Genomic DNA, 22719 nt, shown 5'->3' with positions numbered 1-22719 from the left:
ACTGAAATTTAGTTTATAATTGTGTAACTAATATATTAGCTGGGTTGTTAGATGGGTAGTTGTATATCTGTATGTATATATGGATGTAGTGTCAGTACCTTTACATGGATGGGGATGTAGCTCAGTGGTAGAGCGCATGCTTTGCATGTATGAGGCCCCGGGTTCAATCCCCGGCATCTCCAACCGCAATTTTTCCTTTTTGTGGTTTTATGGTAAATATTTTAAATGAATAAAATTGACTATACTTTATTTATATTCTATATATTCTATCCAAAAAAATACTACTTCCTTAAATATTGTGTTCACATCATGTTGGAATTAGAGTAATGTCAGATTGCACGGGTTATATTGTAATTCCCAGTTGGGAACTTGAAAATATTTCAAAAGACTTGTGTTATGTATAAAATAGTTCCAACCCTGAAATCTGATTGACGAGCAGCGTTCCAGGACTGCTGATATTTAGCGCCGATTCTAGCAACAGTTCGTTACACCGAAACCGTTTCTACACTTACTACGGGCTGTCAATCATACTTCTTTGGGAACTATTTCCATTGACGGAGCAAAATTTAAACGAAATATTAATTTCTTACTAATAGGACTGTTGTATAAAAGCAATATAACACTCGCAATCATGTTGTGCCACTGAATATCAGCGATTACCTACAGCCGAATCACAGCCATGCCGATATTCAGTATAACAGCACTCTTGTTGTTGTTGTTGTTGGTGTTAAAACATTAGCCTGAAATAAATCCTAATTCCAAGATCTAGACCCTTCTGTGGTATTATATTTGCAAGGAATAAAACACTTCAGGATATGCTCTTATAGGAAAGCAATCAATGGGGTGGTGTGATGCGATCAGACGAGAAGCAGAAGTCACTGTTACCACCCTGAAGTTGATTATTTTCCATTAACAGCAGTGTTTCATTCCCGAAGTGTTTTATTCCTCTTCAGTGACAGCGAATACAATGTTTACTATGTTAAAGAAAGACAAGTGGTGCAGTGGCAATTTTTACTTATTGTTTATCCACTTTCCTATTAACAGTGTTATTATTGTGTCCCGTCTCTATTTTAGTCTCTATTCTGATATTTTACTTTTATGTATGTACAGCACTTTGCTACTTACTTACTATTTTGTATCTGCATTATGTATTTCCATTTGATTTTTGTTTTGACTCCTGTTTGATCCTCTGCATGCATGTTTATCTCATGATTTAGTATGCAATGCTTTTCTCTCTCTCTCTCTCTCTTTTTTTTTTTTGAGGTTGCAGTAACCTAGTATGTGATGCGATGGTTTCCTTTTATCACATCTCCAACGTTTTAGTTTCCGATATCTCAGCTCTGTAGAAGAATCCACTTTAAGCCAGTTTAAGGTTGCACCTGCCGTACAGTAACCTCATGTAACCCTGTCTTTACTCCTCCGTTGTTAGATTGCATTTGCATTTACCAATAAGATACAGATCCTCCTTCTCTCTATATGCTCTCATGTATTAGAATTACGAAGTACATGAAGCTATGCATCCGTGATTTTAGGTCACTCTGCTACTTGAACTGCTCTTATATCAGATTCACTGAGAGTATAATCTCACTTTCCTTCCTATGGAAAAATAAACACCTTTTTGATTGAGCTTCTGGACTCAGCATGTTTCTGTTCACTCTCCTTCAGGTGGAAAAATTCTCCACTAACAAGTCAGATCTTTAACTGCTTCGTTACTTTTAATGTTGTGGAACGTACACAAAACAAGTTAGTTCCTGTTATCTCTTACATTATAGCAGCTACAAACAGTAGTTCCTTCACCAGCCTCTAATTTTTCTCTCTTTATTCAAGTTAATAAGCCAAAAATAATCAGCTTCTAATGTTACCTAGAAACTGGAAAGTGCAAAGTTCTCTCTCCTGAAGACTTTCCCGTGGCACAAACCCTATCAACTGTTACAAAGCAGTAACACACTGGACACTGGAGACTCCTTCCATAATGTCTCCTTACAGAAAACCTCACCATATCAATTATTATATATGTTTGTGTTAAATAACAATAGATTTTTGAAATTAGTCTTAGATTATGTGGAGCGTCTACCATACGAGTCTCTGTGAAGTAGTCGTTACAAGTATACCTGAGTCATAAACTGGGAGTTTAATATACTTAAGGGATTAATTCTTATATGGAAACAAGACCAAACCATTGACAATATCAACATTTCCCTCGAGTATGTTGGTCATTTTGTAAGAAAAATGATGGATAGAGTAACAACAACACTGTAGTTACAATTAGTGTTGAATGCAGAACTTCAAATAATTGTCAATGTTGTGTCACAAGCCATGAACTCAGAGCTATAAGGAAATTTCAGCTTCCCAAGTCCACAAAAGAGGGCTATTCATACAGAGTCTTCTTATATACTCGGGTGAACGCAAGCATGACCTTTATCTCCAGAACTTTCCCTGACTCATGAACACATCATCCATCTGCAGCTCCATATTCCTAATCATTCCTAATCTAATCAGTGCATAATGCTTGGTTTTGCAGTCGTCATTACACATCAGGAATGGTTACATATTCACTCGCTCTCCACGGATCCTACACATGCTCCCGTGAGCCTTCATGTGATGTTCACAATGGCTATCTATATGACTGCAGAGTTCCTCCAACAGCGAACTGAGTTGTTAGGGAGACCCGAGTTCACATGGTTCTTTGTGGCTTTTCGATCATTCTGTCTCTAACACACAACCCTATTCACACACACACGCACACACACACACACACACATCCTGCTTTTTCAAACGGGCTTAAAATACAGTGCACAGTACCCTTTTGGCCCTTGAGCTGGCGCTGACCTTTGACCTGGGTCAGCCTTGTCACCAGGACAACAAGGACAATAATTCGGCCTCTTGCCTCTTTTCCAGACGGGTGGTTTTATAATTGTGGTGGCTAAATACTGTCACACTTGGCAACCTTGACTCTAAACAAATGACATCAAATATATTCATTTAAAATAATTACAGTTATTCTAAATTCCACCAGTTTCACAGTGCTTAATAAATGCGCAAAATATAAAAAACATGAAATATGTCTTGTGCCCAGGAAATTTTAACCTTGTTTCCATAAATTGAGTAAAATAAATAATTTTTTTAATAAAATAAGTGTCGGTGGTGTTATCCAAATAGGATCCAAATAATCTCTTTAAACAATTTAACAAAAACTTTTTTGAATTACTTTCAGTGCTCAAATATTACGAACACAAACCTTTGTTAGTTTAAGATATCACACTTGAACTGTGTCAGTGATGTCACTCATTTCAGACTGATGCATTTCTTTCTCCTATAATGTTACTAATTTAAAATCTTACATTTATTCGTGTTTAAATGGCTTGTCACTTTGAAACTATGACAGCTGTTGCTTTTTTCCGAAAAGGCCAGTACATTATTGTGAGTGATGTTAATGTCATCGGTGCTACTTAAAAACCAAAAAAATAAAAAAGAATAAAAAAAAAAAACATATCAGTGGATCACTGATAGTCATTGCTGTTACAGCAACTTTTCAACATTCCTGAGATCAAAGTGCAGGATTTGTTTAAGAGTACACTGCTGGATTCTCGAATCTGATTGGTCAGGAGGTGCTGATTAATTTTCTAAAACATAAAGACATTTAGCAAATAAGCAGCCTTGTAAACAGTAACCATCCTGCTTGGCTGTCTTTAGTGTGCTTTTCTGATCAAGTCATTCCCTTCAGACTCACACACTCCTGCTCTGCCAGAGAGATTGACAGCACATCTGGAATCCCTATTTTTCTGTTATAATCCTAAACTCGTCCAAGAGAACATGTAAGACTCTGACATGCATAAAAGTACTTATCTCTAAATCCCTCTGCGTCTGACCCCAACGTTCAATCATTTTTGTCCTCTCTGTCAAGTGCCATTTAATTTACAGTTAAAATAATGAAGCAGAAATCATAGATGGTTAGACAGCTAGTGTGTGTTTCAGTGAGATGGGAATTCAAAGTGTAATGCAGCAGATCCGGGTAAATCTTTGTCTGCGATGTTTTAAATCCTTTTGTTAAGAGGATTCTGGTTAAAAAAATTGTAATTTCTGTCAGATCACACACACACACACACAAACACACACACAAACACTCTTTAAAAAGCAGAGAAACACAGTAATCCAACTTTTTACATCACAGTATATATTTTGTTTTGTCTCAGTTGATATGTCATTGGTGTGACTTTGTGTTCTTTTGTGATTTATATACATGAGAGTTTTACACTGATACTTCCGACACACACACACACACAGCTGCCCAGTGTGTTCTGCTGGGGAGGGGCAGCCTGTTTTTCGGGGGGTGTTTAAGGGACTATTGTGTTAGCAGGGCGGTCGTGAGAGAGGAGGGGGAGAGCTGAGGAGATGAGAGGGACACATCTGTTCAGAGAGACAGAGAAGGAAGGAGCGAAGGACAGAGTGGGCGAATTAAAGCGAAAAGACACAGAGTTTTAAGGACAGAGGGAAGGTAAGGGCTCACATGTTTTCTATGTTTTATAATCCATACATTGTTATTTTCCTTCTTTCAAACTCATTAAACTTCAAACCAGGAAAAGAAATGTGATATACAAATGTGTGTATTGGATTTATTAAGTATGGAAGTGTGTGATAATGTTATTATTGTTGTTTATGTATTTGGTAAGTTGGTATGTATCATATTTTAAGGACAACGGCTGCTGGAAAGGCTTGATTTTTTTATGGATTGCATAAACAACTGGCTTGATATTTTCATTGTAAATGGACTAAATAGCATTTGATACAACTTAGCTTCATAATTTTGCAACTAGTGAAGTTTTCCTTGTGTGCATTATGTCTCCATTAAGTCTACAGTACCGAATACGTAGCAAAGTAAGGAAATAAACACTTAAAAGACGTATGATGTTATTAATATCAGGCCTCATCACACCAACTTGATGCTCATTATTTTCCTAAAACAGCATATCAAGTGGTTCATTCCACTTATACCCCAGCATTTCAACAGTGATTAAAGTTTTTCTTTATTGAAGAAAATATTGTACTTTTTGTTCATGTATCGTTACCTTTTATGTTGTGAAACATCTGCAAAACCACTTAGTTCCTGTTATCACAAACGTTACAGCAGCTACAAACACTCGTTCTCTCACCAGCCTCTCTTTTTTTCTCTCTCTTGAAGTTAATAAGACGAAAAAACACCACTTTTCATGTCACAGAGAAACTGGAAAGTACATCATCCTCCATGCTGATGACTTTCCCGTGTTGCAAAACTTACAGCTTTATCTCTGACTGTTACAAAGCGCTGACAATCAGGATTTATATCATTCAGCCTTAGATTATGTGGATTGTCCTCTATACAATCCATACAAGTCCACGTGTAAGTTTTTACTATAGAAACAATAACGTATCAGGTTACGTTAGAACGTGTGCATTAATAAAAATCTGTGATTTGCCTTGCAGCTGGATCAGAGCTGCTGTTATAGATAATTAATCAACACCTTCTGACCAATCAGATTCAAGAAATTAAACAGCACTGTGGTATAAATAACTATAATGTCAAGACTTTAAGCACTGGAAGGTAGGAGGTTCTGTTAGCAAGTTCTAAATTATTACCTGCTTGCTAACTTTAGATTATGATGCCTGATGCCTGTTTAACTTCGACTGACTTGAAAATGAAGGTTACAGGCCGTGGTGGGAAAACATTTTTTTAAAGTTATACAAGAACAAAAACTGATGACTTCTTGCCATTTACATTTTGTGCCAAATAGCCCTCAAAAACTTTATCACACTAGAGCATTTAAATAAATATGAATATAAATCCAAATCCAGAGCTGGCATAATGCTACCTAACTATTCATCAGCATTTCACTGCATTGAGGAACAATCCACACAAGGAAACCTTAACGAGTTGCAAAATTATGCTCTGCTCCTAGAAGTTAATTAATTACAAATGAAGCTACTGTCTTTTCTTGAAGCTCTCCTGTTTATAGCCAAGCTTTGTGAATCGAGTTAAAATGTGATGTGACAAGCTGAAATGTTGATCTGCAGTTTTTTTTAAAGTGTTGGGGAAAAAAAATCCTTGAATTGCACTTTAGAAGCACTGTACAGAAACCTTGGACAAGTTGTAATGTTAGGGACCTCAGATGCAGAACAATGATCCAGATGCAAAGTTGTTTTATTGCAGAAAGCAGCAAGCAGGAATCAAATGTGAGCCAAAATCAAGGTCAAGAATCAGAAAATGGTCAAAAACACTGCCGAGTATAAACAACAAGGCCAATCAGTGATCCAAAGAGCAATCCAATAAGCCAGACAAGGGTCCAATAAGGCAGTCAGCATTAAAAAAAAAAAAAAAAAAAGGCTCCGGACTTACACACAGGGAATGGCAAGACTTCACAATATGTTCATTAATTTGACAGGAAGTAACCCAGAATTGCTTGGCAGATTTAATACCTTCTCTGCTGGGTCAGAGTGTTGGACCTAACTATATAATTAATATTAATCATAATAAGTGCATGTTATATGTAGAAGCAAAAACAACTCATATGTACACATGACTAATCTGGTAAAAAGGGCCTTATAGAAATCTCTTTAATGCTGCCGGGAGGTTTTGCTTGTAAAGATGAGTAAGTGGATTGAAGAAGGATTGATTTGCATGATTGAAAACCGGAGGAGCGGAGACGAGAGGCGTAGACAGTGGATTTAATTTAGAGTGGACAACATTGTGGAAGGGGAATTGAGCGGCTTGTAGGATGTGAGGCTTTAATTAAATTACCAGGTGTCATTTCATTAAGAGAGAGAGCGAGTGGATGAAAAGAGTCTGAGAGCGGGTGGATGAAAAGAAACAGTTATGGAATGAGGGAAATGAAGTAGAAAAGCACCTCTCAGAGGGGAGTGAAAGAGGACATGGTGAACAGAACAAGGTGTGGTGGAGACACAAAGATACTATTGTTGTATTTTAAACATCTTTTTCTTCTGAAGCTGTAGTGTGTGTGACACTGTGAGTATGAGCAATTCTCCAACCAACTCTCAATTTAGCTTTGGTTCTCTCTATATCTGTGTGTGTGGGTGTGTGTGGGTTTTTTTCTGGTTCATTGGTAGGAACCTGCAGCGCACGTATCTATCAGTTCTTTTATCAGCTCTGTACTTGTGCAGTACAAAGAACATAAAATACGTCTTATGTGTGTGAAAGGTATGGGTGAATGATATATCAGGAAAAAAACATTTGGGGGTGTGCTATTATAGGAAATTAATCTACAATACGGCTCACTGTTACCACCACATAGTGGATTATTTTCCTGTAAATAATTAAGTCCTGAAGTGTATTCCTCTTTAATCCTTTTATACCAAAGAATTTTGGTGATTACAATTTATATTTCATTAATGAATGACATTTTGTTTCCTGTGTCTTGAAGTTAATAAGACAAATAACATGTCATGTTAAAGTGTAAATTTCTCTGTTGTGAAGATTTTCCCATGTCAGAAAACACGTTTTGTGTTACAAAGCTCTGACACTGGAGACTCCTTCCATAAATGTTAAATCAATATCTACTAACATAACATTATCTTCTAACATTTATTTATTCAATAAAGGCTTTCATTCATTCGTAAAGATAATTCAGTTAAATAAATGTTATATTACATAAATCTTCAAAGAAATAAACATCTCTTCACGGTTAAATCATATTCTTTGTTAAATAACAACAAGTTTTTATTCGGTTTGTTATTAGCTTTGGATTATATGAAGTGTTTCCCTTACAAATCCCTGTGAATCAGCTGCATTAATATTATTTGACCAATCATAATTGAGAAAAAAGCAGACAAAAAATGTATAACTAACTGTAAATTGGCCCTTGTTGGCAATGTATTAGCAAAACATCAGCTAAAATGTATAAAGTGTGTATGAGAATGATGTTATCAAGTATCGTGATGTGATATATTTCCCTTATCATCTACTCTGTGGTCTGCAGTTGTGGTCCTGACGTCCATGTCGTTTCTCATCCCCAGGGCCCCTGATCCACTGAAGATGGAAACCATAACATTTCCTCCTGGCTGAGGACCTTAAATGTTTTACAACTTCTCAGTATGAAGGTGCTACAGTGGACAGTGCTTACACTCAGCCTGTGTGGATGCAAGTGGGCGCTCTCTGTCCCACTGGCTCCGCCCCTTGCCTCAGTAACACCTGAAACTCCTCCCACTGTCACGCCCACAGTGGATGAGAGCGCAAGGCTAGTGGTGAGACTCGTCGCTGTGTTAAAGGACTTTTTGGTGTATTTTATTTTTTCAGCCGTACAAAGCAGCCATTAGATTCAGTGAATTCAAATGATCATGAGTCATTTATTCAGATTTAGTCAGATCATATTGTCTGGGACAGAAATGATTTATATGATATTTACATATAAAAAAGGGTTTTCCTGGCTGTTCATTGACATTTCACAACTTTACTAAACAGGAACGTATTAAACCTAAACAAAAATCTACTCAAATGAAAGTCAAAAGGTTGCTACTGTAATCAAGTATTAAAAAGCAAAAATAAATGTTTTTAACGGTTGAAATTTTAAAAGAAATGTAATGTCGCATAATCGATGACTTTATGTTGATGATTCTTCATAGTTTTTTTTCTACATTGATCAACTGAAATTCAATATAAACAAAAATTAAATAAAACCCACAGGAGATTATTCTATTGCTGTATGGTAAACATTCATTGGCTGAATAAGAGACACAGAGAGCTTTGTGATGTGTAACGAGTATTTTGAAGGTCTAAGTAAAAAAATAAGAAGTAAAAAGGAGTTTGGTTCTTGGAAATGTAATTAACTAAGAGCTGGCGAACTCGAGCAGCTTCTTCCGTCCCAGTTACCCAATGGTTGAAAAGATGCTGCAAAAGTGCCTCTAGAGTGCTCCTACGGTTGGTAAAATGTGATAACGTGCCTTCTAGGGTGCCCTTAGATTGGAGAAAATATGATGAAGTGCCCGCTAAGGTGCTACTACATGTGAGATAGCTTGATAAAGTGCCCTAATGGCTGCCTTTCCAGTGGAGAATATGTGATGCAGTGTCCTTTAGGTTCCCCTACACGCAAGGAAATGTCGTGCTCCTATGTGAGTGAAAATGTGCCCTCAAGGGTGTGTCAACAGTACAGTGCCCTCAAATGTGCCCTCTAATGTGTTTTTTTTTCCCTACTGCATGCAGGAGGTGGCCTTTTTATTTTTTTCACACCTACCTCTCAGACCCCTAATCTCTGTCACTGAATAGAGAACACATATTCAGTCTCAACAATACTCAAGTCAACTATAAATACCTCAAAATAATACTTAAGTATAGTAATGAAATATAGTTACTCAAGTATTTTACACTTACTTTCCTACTTGGAACATTTTCTTTAAGGGATACCCTCTGTTGTAGGGTTCAGGACAAAACTTTTAAGGGTTCCCCATTACTGACAAGCTGAAGAACGCTTTAGGGTGGTAGATAGAGCCTTCTGTTCTAAGAGTGTAATGAAAAATAATGTATGAGAAGAAACCATATCTAATAAATACAACAGTTCAATACAAGTGAACACAAAGGAATATTTCAGGGCAACAAAAATCACACAATTTTCCACTTACCCCATTATTACAACTGAAAGGATCCAAAACCTGCTCAGAGGATTTTTCTCTTTTTTTCTCTAATTTTGTAAAATAAGACAGTGCATCTTTGAACATTTAGATCCAAATGGAACATTATTATCTGCAAAACTTGCTTTCCAGTGTAATTCCACCTTCAAACTTTGGGGAAAAAAATTAATATATTTTTAAAATACATTTTGGGGAACATGGAAAATCAGTTTCAATTAGTGAGGAAAAAAATAGTTTCTATAGTTTGTAGAAGATCTGAAAGGATTGTGGGTTTTCTAAAATTGATTAAATATGTTTTAAAACATTAACTCAAATGATCTGCAAATTGAACCAATATTTCACATTATATGCAGCATTTGAGGAAATTAGCCTAATTATGATTAATGACTTAAGTGCATGGTAAATAAATTAATAAATAAATTAATTAAAATAAATAAAAATAAATAAAGAAATCTTTGTGTAGTACACTTAATGTTCTTTTTAGGGATGAATAAAGTACATCCATCCATCCATCCATCCATCTATCCATCAACAAACCCTAATGAAAATCCAATAAAATCCAAGTGAATGTCCAAATAATTCTAAAAGCTTAAATAACGCTCACATGCCCCTCTTGGTGCTTGAACAGGATTGGCTTATGAAGTATGGCTACCTGCCTCCTCCTGACCCCTCCACGGGTCAGCTTCAGGCCTGGACCGCAGTCACACACGCTCTGAAGGCTATGCAGAGATTTGCTGGATTACACGACACTGGAACATTGGGTAGGAACACATGCCTTTCTGTTCCACGTCACTCTCCAACCACTCAGCAGTGACCAATCACTTCTCCTCTCTGGCTTCCTCCTCTCTCTCTCCCATTCAGACGAGGAGACGCTGAGACTGATGCAGACGCCACGCTGTTCACTTCCTGATGATGAAGGCAGTCAGATCCCTGAGTCAGACTCAGATACTGAGCTTCAAGGCCAGAGGGTGAAGAGAGCCATATCGAGCTGGGATCAGAGAAACATCAACTGGAGGTTTGTGTCAACTTAAGCTCATCTTTCCAGGCATTTTTACACTCCTGTTCATACACTGGATCAGTTCAGAAGGCTTTGCTTCTATACAGGAATATAAATGTGACAACTATCTTCACTATGTGGACTAAAGATCAGTTTCCTGTAGCGCACCTTGGATTTAAAGCAGCTTTCACACTCGAGTACCAATCTCTCAGTATTAGGAGTGGGCGATATGACATTCATCCATCTATCCATCCATCCATTTATAAGTCCATCTATACAAGCATTCATTCATCCATCAATCTATCAGTCATTCCATTCATTAATCAATCTATTCATCCATCAATCCATCCATCGAGTCATCCATTCCTCTGTCTGTCTGCCTATCTGTCTATCTATCTGTCGGTCATCTTTCTTTCTGTCTCTCTGTCCATCTATCTATCCATCCATATATCCATCAATTAATCAATCAATTTATCCATCAATCAATCAACAATAAATTTTGTAGCTAGACATGACAGCAGAACAGTACAGGATGGAAGACACCAGTGCGAATTGTGTCTACACCAGTGCAAATAGACTCTACACTGTTGTGCAACTTGTGTAGAAAAATAGATGGAGCAAAGTGTAGCAGCAAATTCAGAAGTAAAAAGTGTTAGCATTGTCTATGAATAAATGTTGTAATGATACAGTGTGTGTGTGTGTGTGTGTGTGCAGTAATGGTGGAGTGGGGCTAGAAATGATTTTATTTAGTCCAGGTATGTGTTAGGGTGCAGCAGTGTGTTGAGAATTTTGACTACCTCATTATTTCAGTGTTTAATAATAATTATTATTATTAATAATAATAATAATTAAACACTGAAAGCACTAAAATAATACTAAACAAAATGGAGAAATCATCTCTCTCTCTCTCTCTCTCACTCTCTTGCTCTCAGATTGCACACATACCCCACCTCCTCGGCTCTGTCCCATGACACGTTTCGTTCTCTGGTCTTCTACGCTCTGAAAGTGTGGGCAGAACCAACAGCTCTTGAATTTCACGAGGTCAGATGTTTAACAAATTTTCATATAATCTGCCCGACTATACACACCTTTCAGACTGATATTAAATAATTATGAACTCATTATCAACTCCCTGTTCATTACACTGTGCCTGAAATCTGATAGGTTGGAGGACCAGAAGGGGCGGATCTCCTGATTGATTTCTTGCATGGTTCACATGGTGATGGATACCCTTTTGATGGGGCGGGTGGGGCTGTTGGCCACGCCTTCTTTCCTTCTGACCCAGAAAGAGCAGGTGAAGTTCATCTGGATGCAGAGGAGGAGTGGGCATTCAGACAGCCAGGTGACACATACACACACAAACTCACACACTTCAGACTCTGAAACTTACGTGCTTTGTTGAGTTTCTTCACTGAAAAGTGTGCTTTGTGTGCCGGCAGCTTCTGAAGGCACAGATGCTTTTACGGTGCTGGTGCACGAGCTCGGCCATGCTCTCGGACTCTCCCACTCTTCAGCACGGGGGTCCGTTATGAGGCCGTACTACCAAGGGCCCCTGGGAGACCCGCTCCACTTCAGCCTGGGATCTCCAGACCGAGAGCACATCACTGCTCTCTACGGTAACTCCAACCAGACTACACCAAAAAATGTTCTGGAGTGATGAGTGATGAGCAACAAAGGGCTGTGCAGTGAGAAACGCACAATTACAAACCTTTTGTGTCTGTTTGTCAGTACATCAATCCATCCAGCCATCCATCCATCCATCCATCAAATCCTATCTAATCAATCAATCAATCAATCAATCAATTAATCCACCCATCTATACATGCATCAAGCAACCAATCAACCAATAAATCCATCCATCCACCCATCCATCCATCCATTTATAAGTCCATCTATACAAGCATTCATTCATCCATCAATTCATCAATCAATCCATTCATTAATCAATCTATTCATCCATCAATCCATCCATCGAGTCATCCATTCCTCTGTCTGTCTGCCTATCTGTCTATCTATCTGTCGGTCACCTTTCTTTCTGCCTGTTTGTCTGTCCATCCACCCATCCATACATCCATCTATACATCTATCAATCAATCCACCTAGTCATCCATCCATCCATCCATCCATCCATCCATCAATTAATCAGTTTATCCATCAATCAGTTAATCCATTCATCCATCCCTACATCCAACAATTAATCCATCCATCCATCTGTCCACTCTTCTCCTGACATAGATGATGCCATAACTATGCTGATATGATCATTATAATTTACACATTTCTCATTTGCTGAGGCAGAAATCATGTGTAAGTTTTAATATAATGTACATTGTTTAGGAAAGAGGGGTGACCATCTACAGACAGACAGTCCTCTAGAGGCAGAAGCTGAACTGAAACATCCACGCAGAGGCACACACAGACTCACACACATGCACCGACACACACACAGTCAACTGGACAGGTATGATGACCATCCACGCAGGAGTAATGGCTACATTGAGACAAGAAACATTCTAAACTCAGTGGTGTGTTTTGCTCCTCTTCTCTCTAAATTCAGTCCTTCTCTGGATCGCTGCAACACCAGTTTCGATGCGGTTGCTAAAATCCGAGGGGAGACGTTTTTCTTCAAAGGTAAAGTTCCAGTATCTGATAACAGAACTGAGGCTGTAAGAAAGATAAAAGAAATCTCTTCATCTCTTCAAAAGCAGGTTTAATGTTTTTTTTTTTATGTTTCATGCACTATATGCTAATCATGTAGGTCAGATTTTTTTCCAACCTGAAGAAGAAAATCCGTGCATCACTCTCAGTGTTTATGACACAGCTGACCTGATTTAATACACAAAACAGTGTGTACCAACTGGAAGCTGGGAAATGTGACACAAGTGATATTCCATTTCTGTGCCTGTGAAGTGTCTCCAGTGTCAGCACTTTGTAACATTTAGTAAGACAGCAAATGTGTTTTATTGTTTTTTTTTTTTTTTTCGTAACATGACAAAATAACATGAAAAACTTGTTCCACAGATGATCCACAACATAAATGTAACACTAAATGGTTAAAAAGTATAAATTCATTAATTAATAAATAAAAATGTGTAACTGTTGACAAATTGCTGGGGAATTTTCATTCTGAATTTTACTTTTGCATTTGCACTTTATGCATTTTTGCAATTTTCTTTCCTCTTTTGTCTGGAGAGATGCACACCTGATCATTCAACGTTCTGTACACAAAACACTGTATATCTCTTAAATCTCGCTTCTTTCTGCATTTTTTGAGGAAGCAGATGTCATTTCCTTTTAAAGTTTGATTGTGTTACCTTGTGTTGTGTATCACTTTTTTGATCATTGCAGCAGCGTTAAGCTGCTGATCATTGCAGCAGCGTTAAGCTTTATAAATGAACTATAAAGCTTTATAAATGCAGTATAACTGGAATCTTTTCTCAGGTCTGAATATGTGGAGGGTAAACAGAGGAAATCTGGTCTCTCGGAGAGCCGTGTCCGTGCGCAAACTCTGGGCTGCTCTGCCCACATCTCTGCCCCCTCTGAGGGCCGTACTGGAGAGGCATGAGGATCACGCCATCATCTTCATCAGCGGTCGGTTTCTCCAGGCGTTCTCTCCTTCATGCTCCATGTAACATATTACATCACATCTGACTGCGTACAAGAATGAAAGAAATAGATTTTTTTTTTTTTTTGAAGCTATCAGAATGTGCTAGACGTTACTGACGATATCAGCCTAAAATATCTCTGTAGTCAAAAACAGCATTCATAAATATTATAAATGCCTGATTCCGGTTATTCAGATTGATAATTTGGTCAGTGCTACACTTCCATGTTTACATTTAAATTACAAACTCTTACATAAATTTGCTGATCATATGAAAATGCAAATCAAGGCTTTAATACTGAAATCCCGGTGTGTCTCCCGGTGACAAATGCACTGTATGCTCCAAAAAACCCACAAAGTGTTGATTCATTTTCTGCACTTTAATATTCTATCATTTCTATAGTAACAGCTTACCATGGCAGTCACATCACATAAACTGAAAATATACCTGTGTAGTTGTTGATATGCTGAATTTTTCTGTGAGGAGATTTTTATTTAACATTTATGGAAGGAATCCCCAGTATCAACACTTTGGCAGAAGTCAGATGTAAAGCTGTAACAGTCAGAAGTAAAGCTGTAACGCTGGAGGGAAATCTTCAGGGTGGTGGATGTTGCATGTTCCGGTTGCTCAGGAACTAACTTGTTTCATTAAATGTAAATATACACGTTAAATTGTTAGTGCTGGCAAAGAAATAACAACATATTCAGACAATTTTAACCAGAAATAAAGGAGTTAAATATAATTATAAAGAGATTATATGAGACATTGCTTATCGGTAAACCGAATGGAAAGTCTTTAACAGTTTTATTTATTGATTTGTTGCTTGCACTGGCTTGTCTAATATTTTGTTTCAAATTTTTGAAATCATACTAGTTATATTTTATATAGTTGTGTGTACAGTGTGTGTTAAAGACTTGATCATCCATAATCCAGTGCCATGGTGTGTTTTCAGGTTCTCAGTTCTGGCTGTTTAAGGACCTGTCTCTGCAGGATGGTTTCCCCCAGCCGCTGTCTGCTCTGAATCCCGCAGGCTTGGATGGAGAGAAACACGGTGTGCACTGGGACCCTGATAAAGGTGTGGTGTGGAGGTCGGGAGGAGAGCGAGGAGAGAGCGGTCAGGTGTGGACGGAGCTCATTGAAGGAGGAGTGAACGGAATTATTACAGAGAACAATGGTGAGGAGGAGAGAATGATGTTATGGATAATATACTGTATATACAGTATGTACATGTGTAACTGTAAGAGGCCTTAGACCATAATCCAAACTTCAAGCATTATCAAACCTCATACCTACCATCAAACCACTCTGACACATAATCAAACCTCTCACACACCATCAAACCTCTCTGACACACAATCAAACCTCTCACACACACACCATCAAACCTCTCTGACACACAATCAAACCTCTCTCACACACCATCAAAACTCTCTCACACACCATCAAACCTTTCACACATACCATCAAACCTCTCTGACAAACAATCAAACCTCTCTGACACACAATCAAACCTCTCTCACACACCATCAAACCTCTCTCACACACCATCAAACCTTTCACACGTACCATCAAACCTCTCTCACACATCAACAACTCTCTCTTGTGTTTATGAGACCTTTTCCTTTCTCTGTGTTCTTTGTCCATCAGGTTCTCTCTTCCTCTTCAAAGGCTCTCACTATTGGAAATTTGCCCACCCAGGCTCCGCCCCTGGGGAGGGATTTCCCCGACCTGTGGCCTCAGATTGGTTGAACTGCCCCGACCCCTCCTCTCAGCACCCTGGTGATATCTCTCTGACATCCATTGTTAGTCAACAGGAGCTTCAAGACAGAAAAGAGGAAGGAGCATTGGAGCAGATCAGGCACTGGGACAAAACCACAACTAGACACACTGAGAATCCTCAGGACTGTCCCTGCTCCAACAGTCCATCACGAGCTAACACAAGTCTGCATTTCCTGATGATTAGCCTGCTCTTACACACTCTGACTTATCAGCCATCTGTGTCACTTTTTATGACACACTCACATCCTGTTCATCTTTAGATATTTTTACCTGTTATTTTTTTCTACAGAGCCCACTATAGCCCACTATTCCAAATGTTTTGTATTCTGTGATGCTTTTCTGCTCACCACGGTTGTAAAGAGTGGTTATTTGAGTTACCGTAGCCTTTCTGTCAGCGCAAACCAATCTGGACATTCTCCTCTGATCTCCTCTGATCTCCATCTGGCAATATCAAACATGCCACGGTCAAAGTCCCTGAGATCACAATTTTCCCCTCATTCTGCTGTTTACTGTAAACACTAACTGAAGCTCTTGATATGTGTCACTATACTGATATTACTGTATATCATTATGTTCCCCGGTGCACAAACAAGAGGAAAAAAAAGAATGATTGCTTTATGGCATTAATATTTATTGTGAATTCTGTGACACTTGACATTTGACATGTTATCTGTACTAAACTTCCATCACTGGCATAACTATTAATGATTAATGAATTAATGACACTGTGACACAGAAATCATCACTAGAACATTTCTTTAACCCAAGCTGTTACAGCATGGCTCTTCACCCGTCAGTATCAACACTACAGTTTTATTTTTAATATCATGGTCTATCTATCTGACTTCATAAAGCCTGTATTTCTGAAATGATGCTAACTATCCAGTACATAAAAATACCACTACATGGTTACATAGGGATTCATCCAACCTGTAATAATAATAATATTTCCAATAAAACAAGACTGAGATTAGTGTTTGTCTATATTGTAATATATCATTTTTAAATGGAGAGATTTGAGATGAGGAAATGTTTTGAAATCATATTTTGCAAAATAGCTTCTGAAAGTTTAGTGCTGTAGTTACAATCTTTAAAGGTTCCATACATACATATATATATATATATATATATATATATATATATATATATATATATATATATATATATATATATATATATATGTGTGTGTGTGTGTGTGTGTATGTATAAACATGGAAACTGTGCTCACACTAGTTTTTTAATGCAGTTCAGGGTCTTGCTGAGTTTTTTTTTTACATACTGGAGAGAGTTACACAGTTTCTAGACCTGTTGCATCACTCTGAAAGTGATCTAGAACACACAGACAGGAGTATAAAGTTCCTGCTGGTGTCCTGTTTGTACAGTAGTTCAGCACAAAGGGGCTGCCATGGCTTTCCTGATATACAGCTTCGCTCTGGTTCTCCCGAGTGTCCTGGCTTTGAGCTCCAACACTGAGCCGAACTGTGAGGAACTCATAAAGCCACTGGTGCTGGATGGCAACTACAGCTCAGTAAGTGTGCTATTCAGCTTTACCATGCTATACCAGTAACATTTAAAACCTTTAAACTTGTGTCTTTTTTTAAAGGAATCTAAACCTTCACAGAAATTAAGCTTTGAATGTTCCTTGGAGATCTATTTTTGACTAGTAACATTCATTTAAAATATAATTCTGTAAAATGTAAATGTAAATGATTGAATGATCAAAAAGTAAGATCGATATGTATCTAGCATCCACTGTTTGTGTAATCATGTGGATAGGTCAGTGTCTAATGTTTGGTTGATGACTTATCGTTGATGTTCTTTACTGCTTACTCAGTCTCTTCATACATGAGCATGAGTAAAAGTGCACTCAGTTAGAATTTTATATACTAAGCTGCCAGTTTATTACATATACACTATGGTGCAGCCGACATTCCAGTTCATCCCAAAGGTGTCCAGTGGGGTTGAGGTCAGGGCTCTGTGCAGGCCACTCAATTTCTTCCACTCCAACCTTGGCACAATCTTGTGTTCATGGAGCTCGCTTTGTGCACAGGGGCATTGTCATGCAGAAACAGGTTTGTTATGCCTCTTAGTTCCAGTGAAGACATTCTAGACAAGTGTGTGCTTCCAACTTTGTGGCTTCAGTTTGGAGAAGAACCATATGATGGTCAGGTGTCAACATACTTTTGGCCATACAGTGTATCACTTGCAACTTTGTGCATATGGTGTTTTTTTATTCTTTTATATAACCATAACAGTCAAAGACAGAAATCTAGACAAAATCTACTCATCTCATTAGCATCTGGGAATTTTTTTAAATCATTGGTGTATTTAAATGTCTTTAACTCCCTGGGATAAAGCTGACCGGAACACAGAGTTTGTAAAGAGTTCCTTCTCACCTAAACGTTCATGTTCTTATATTAATTTGTTTAATATTTTAGATCATGGGGAAGTGGATCCTCGCTGGAGGAGTATCTGAAGGTATTGTGGGAATGATCATACAAACGATGGACACACACTGGATGGAGCTCTCACCTGGTACAAACAACGAAACCATCCTTGTGAGACAAGCGTTCAGGTCTCTATTGTTTAAATGTCTTTTTCTTGCTATTTAGAGGTGGAATATTCATATCCATATTCATACTCTCCTGTTTAAACTAGATAATCAGATATTTTCAAGTTATAAACCAGATATAGATATTAAATGCTAAATACCAGTGCATGGATCTGAGTAGTTAATTAAAACAAGTAAGTACCATAAAATGTAGGTGACTGTGGTCAAAGAGTCTTGTAGCATATCCTGGAAACACACTTGGGTATGCTGTTATAGGAAAATAATCAACAACAAGGTGGTGCAATGCTGCCCAAAGTTCAGCGGAGTTACTCTTATCAACCAGAAGTTGATTATGTTCCAAGAACAGCACATCCTGAAGTGTTTTATTCCATTCATACCACAGCAATTTGTCAATGATTACAGCTTTTATTGATGAACACATTGTGCATTTATCCATTTATAGTTACATTTAAGTTCATTCCGGTTATCATTTAGGCTATATTCCCTCACGAGCCTCTCTTTTCTCTCTCTCTCTTGAAATTCTTTCATAAATGTTAAATAATAAAACAAAATCTCCTTACACAAAGCTTCATCATATTGACGATTAGACACTTTTCTTCATTAAATAACAACAAATTTTATACATTTATTATTAGGCTTCCATTATGTGAAGCTTCTGCCATACAAGTCCCTGTGAATGAGCTGTTACTATATTACAACAAGCACCTTGATTTGAATTACAGCCAGCACTACTACTGTCCAAGCTGCTGTTATAGAAAATTAATCAGCACCTTCTGACCATGAGACTCGAGAATTCGAGGACTCGAGAATGGGGTATAAAACTCTATAAGATTTCCTTATCATGATTTACTCTTATACAGGTATTTTGTCACAAGGCTATTGTTCTGTAGTAGCCTAAATAGTTTCACTGGAATGTTTTAGTCCTTATGCTTTCATATTTTTTCTTTTTCCTCCGCAGTATAGACAAAATATGTCGGTTTGAAACCATGGAATTACCTCTTACAAAAAATACTGTGTCTGAGTCTGGTAAGTCCTAAATAATCTCCTGGTCCATGCTATGACCAGTGAATGACACACTATTTTATTGTTGCCCTTTTATTTTCATCCCATTTTCATATGTCTCTTGACAGACAGTGGAACTGTCCAGTTCTATTTATTACCATCCTGTTCCAACTGTCTCACTGGATTCTACTCTCATCAGGATAGATACTACTCCAGCAGAGTACTTTTGCTGTTTTGTAAGTCACTTTTTTCTTTGGGCCTTGATGTACATTCCCATAACTGTCTTTTCCCATAACTGTGCCAGAACGTAACTATATCTGTCCCAGAAGCGTATGCAATCTAAAGTCTATGGTCTGCACTTTGTAACACTGGAAAGTCTTTTTTTTCTGCTCTAATTTTGAATTTTTATTGAATAATAACAAAACATCGGTGCTGATAAATCAGTGGAATTGGCTTGTAGATGTAATTTGTGAATGTGCCACAAAGTGGCACTGCATACACACATCTTACTACTACGCTGACACTCATGGAAGAGACCACACTGAACAACTGACTCTGAAGCAATGTTTAATTAGTGTTAGAGATTTGTTTGTGCACAGAACACTGTATGTACATCACTTAAATCTCAATTACACCATCATGTCATGAGCTTATCCACGTAAGGAATACAACATGACGGGGCATCCTTTTATAAGAAAATAATCAATGACAGGGTGATGTGATACAGTAAGAAAGGAAGTTGATTATTTTCCTATACCACAGCACAGAATAGAATTTTCATTCATTAATTAATGATACGTCATATATTTTATCCATTTATAGTTACATCTAATGCTGTGGAACATCTATGCAACACGTTATTTATCACTTACATTATAGCAGCTATAAACAGTCGTACTGTCAGAGTGAATCAATACCTAATTACTGACTTATTACATTTGAGAAACACGGTAAAGTGTGTTTGCGTTTGTGTTTGTTATGTTGTAGCTAGGGAACGCAAAGCTTCAAAAGAGGCGAAGGATTTGTATCAAAAGCAAGCTGAGTGTCTGGGATTTCCTAAAATGTTGATCTTCTACAATGATGTAACAGGTCAGTATGAGTGTTGTATACTCTATGTATAAAAGAATCATCTAACAAATTCTTTAATAATTGCAGAAACACTGCAGTATAAATGGCTTATAGTCCATTACTCCATATAGTTCATACAATAGTTTATTAGATATGCAGTAATTAAAATGTCCAATACCTTCAGCACCTTACGATGTGTGTTAAAATGTCTAATACGCAAGTCTTTGGTAACACCTTGGTTTACTACAGCAGAAGTTATACTGGTTATATTGAAAAATCCAGACACTAATTGTATTACACAAATACAGGGGTTATAACAGACATTGTGTGTATTTGTGTTTTTGCAGAATTGTGCCAGAAGGATACAAATGAGACTACAGCTGAGCAGAACTGAAAACAATTCTCATTACAACAATGATTCTTTCTGTCAATGTCAGTACCTGTTAAAAAATTTGGTTAAAAATTTTTTGATCTGTTAAACCTGATAAAGCTGTATTAGAAATAAAGTGCTCAACTCTGTGCAATGTGTTTCATGTTTGTTCTGTCAGTACACAATTAACTGGTATTGTTGAAATAAGTTACAGAGCTCTGTCACTCTTTGGCTATTTTAGACTAGCCAGTTCTTCCTACTGGACCCTGGAGTTGGCTACTAATTCTAACTAAATGAGTTTTTTTCCTAATTCTGTGCTACATTCTATGTTAATTATAAACACAACCCTGTTATGTTCAACCCTGTTGCTTATTTAACAGGGAAATGCAGCCAGTGTCAACAAAGAAACCTTCTAAACATTTTTGAATGTATTATTTCAGATTCAATACTGGAAAATGATTTTAAAAATTGTAAGAGTTAAAACACCAGCGCTTAATGACAACATAATCATGAAATCACCACTATATCAATTTTTACCACAGTACTGTTACATTTTTAAATCTGACTGGTCAGAAACTGTTGATTAGTTTTCTATAATAGCAGCTCAGGAGAGTCTTCAGGGCAGAGATCTTTCTGGTTTCTCTGTAACATGACAATCTGCATTATTTTTTGTCTTATTAAAAGAAAAAGGAGAAGCTGGTGAAGGAGCGACTATTTATAGCTGCTATAAGCTGAGCGGTAACAGGAGCTAACTTGTCTTGCAGACACTCCATACCATTAAAGGTAACTATAAAGGGATAAAAAGTTTATTTTACTTGATAAAAAGACCATTAAACAGCTGCAGCTCATGCAAAACACTGCTGCTTGAGTTCGAACCAAAACCAGGAGAACAGAGCACATTACTCCAGGTCTAAAATCTTCACAATGGTTTCAGTTACAGAATCGATGTCAAAGTGTTGCTTCTGGTTTATAAATCGCAAAATGGCCTGGGTCCTGAATACATCTCTGATATGCTGAAGGAAAATAAACCTAGTAGGTCTCTAAGACCCATGGGAGTACCTAGAACTCAAACTAAACACAGTGAAGCTGCTTTTAGCTTTTCAAACCTGGAATCAGCTCCCAGAAGATGTTAGATGTGCCACAAATATAGCTATTTTAAAATAAAATCTAGATTAAAAAACATTTCGATTTTTCTATACTTAAGCTGTTAGGACTTTATCTGTATATTACACTATATTCTCAGCACTTTATTGTTTCTTTTCTGTTTTAATTTTATGAATCTTAATTGACTTTTTTTTTAAATAATGAATATTACTATGTATGGTATTCTATTATTTTTAAATGTCCACAAATCCTATTTGATTTTATTGTCTTTCTATTCTACATTTTATCTGCACTGTGAATTACATGGTGTATGAAATGTGCTATATTAATAAACTTTGCCTTGCCTATTAATAAATAAAAAATGTAATAATTGAATATATAATATAATATAATATAATATAATATAATATAATATAATAATATAATATAATAATATAATGTAATAATTAGGAAATCACTGTGCTTTAAGAGGAATATGTATAATATAATGTGCTGTGTATCAGGGCATCACACCACTGACTGATGGTTTTCCTACAGCAGCACAGCCCCAAGTGTTTTACTCTGTACATAACCCCTGGTTTGTTTGGTTTTTTTTGGGTTTTTTTTTTTT

General features: G+C 37.2%; 2 protein-coding genes and 1 non-coding gene across 3 annotated transcripts; all 3 read left to right on the top strand.

Annotated features, from left to right (window-relative positions):
- The first annotated feature begins 110 nt into the window (after window positions 1-110).
- On the top strand, window positions 111-182 carry trnaa-ugc (transfer RNA alanine (anticodon UGC)). Its single transcript has one exon. It is a non-coding gene; the product is annotated as a tRNA-Ala (tRNA).
- Window positions 183-4340: 4158 nt separating this feature from the next.
- On the top strand, window positions 4341-16966 carry mmp17b (matrix metallopeptidase 17b). Its single transcript, XM_026940607.3, has 12 exons — window positions 4341-4495; window positions 8005-8232; window positions 10241-10373; window positions 10474-10627; window positions 11542-11650; window positions 11774-11951; window positions 12049-12225; window positions 12947-13070; window positions 13167-13240; window positions 14051-14200; window positions 15167-15388; window positions 15862-16966. The coding sequence occupies exons 2-12, from the start codon at window positions 8083-8085 to the stop codon at window positions 16251-16253; spliced, it is 1863 nt and encodes a 620-aa protein (XP_026796408.3). The 5' UTR covers window positions 4341-4495; window positions 8005-8082; the 3' UTR covers window positions 16254-16966.
- A 364-nt stretch (window positions 16967-17330) lies between these two features.
- On the top strand, window positions 17331-21154 carry LOC117597715 (uncharacterized). The gene is made up of 6 exons (XM_034306090.2): window positions 17331-17521; window positions 18432-18568; window positions 19524-19591; window positions 19696-19803; window positions 20555-20656; window positions 20983-21154. Exons 1-6 carry the CDS (start codon window positions 17399-17401, stop codon window positions 21027-21029), a joined length of 585 nt encoding a protein of 194 aa, XP_034161981.1. The 5' UTR covers window positions 17331-17398; the 3' UTR covers window positions 21030-21154.
- Window positions 21155-22719: the final 1565 nt, after the last annotated feature.

This window comes from Pangasianodon hypophthalmus, chromosome 7 (genome assembly GCF_027358585.1).
Source record: "Pangasianodon hypophthalmus isolate fPanHyp1 chromosome 7, fPanHyp1.pri, whole genome shotgun sequence".
NCBI classification, from domain to species: Eukaryota; Metazoa; Chordata; class Actinopteri; order Siluriformes; family Pangasiidae; genus Pangasianodon; species Pangasianodon hypophthalmus.
Note: the sequence above shows the minus strand (reverse complement) of the source record. Positions and strands in the feature narration are given on the sequence as shown.

Bases quoted from the DNA above. Each gene is read 5' to 3' on its own strand.
- mmp17b (XM_026940607.3), top strand. From the start codon at position 8,083: ATGAAGGTGCTACAGTGGACAGTGCTTACACTCAGCCTGTGTGGATGC. The intron at 12,226-12,946 runs GTAACTCCAACC...TACATTGTTTAG, and splicing joins GCACATCACTGCTCTCTACG to GAAAGAGGGGTGACCATCTA. The intron at 15,389-15,861 runs GTGAGGAGGAGA...TTTGTCCATCAG, and splicing joins AATTATTACAGAGAACAATG to GTTCTCTCTTCCTCTTCAAA.
- LOC117597715 (XM_034306090.2), top strand. From the start codon at position 17,399: ATGGCTTTCCTGATATACAGCTTCGCTCTGGTTCTCCCGAGTGTCCTG. The intron at 17,522-18,431 runs GTAAGTGTGCTA...TTAATATTTTAG, and splicing joins TGGATGGCAACTACAGCTCA to ATCATGGGGAAGTGGATCCT. The intron at 19,592-19,695 runs GTAAGTCCTAAA...GTCTCTTGACAG, and splicing joins AAATACTGTGTCTGAGTCTG to ACAGTGGAACTGTCCAGTTC.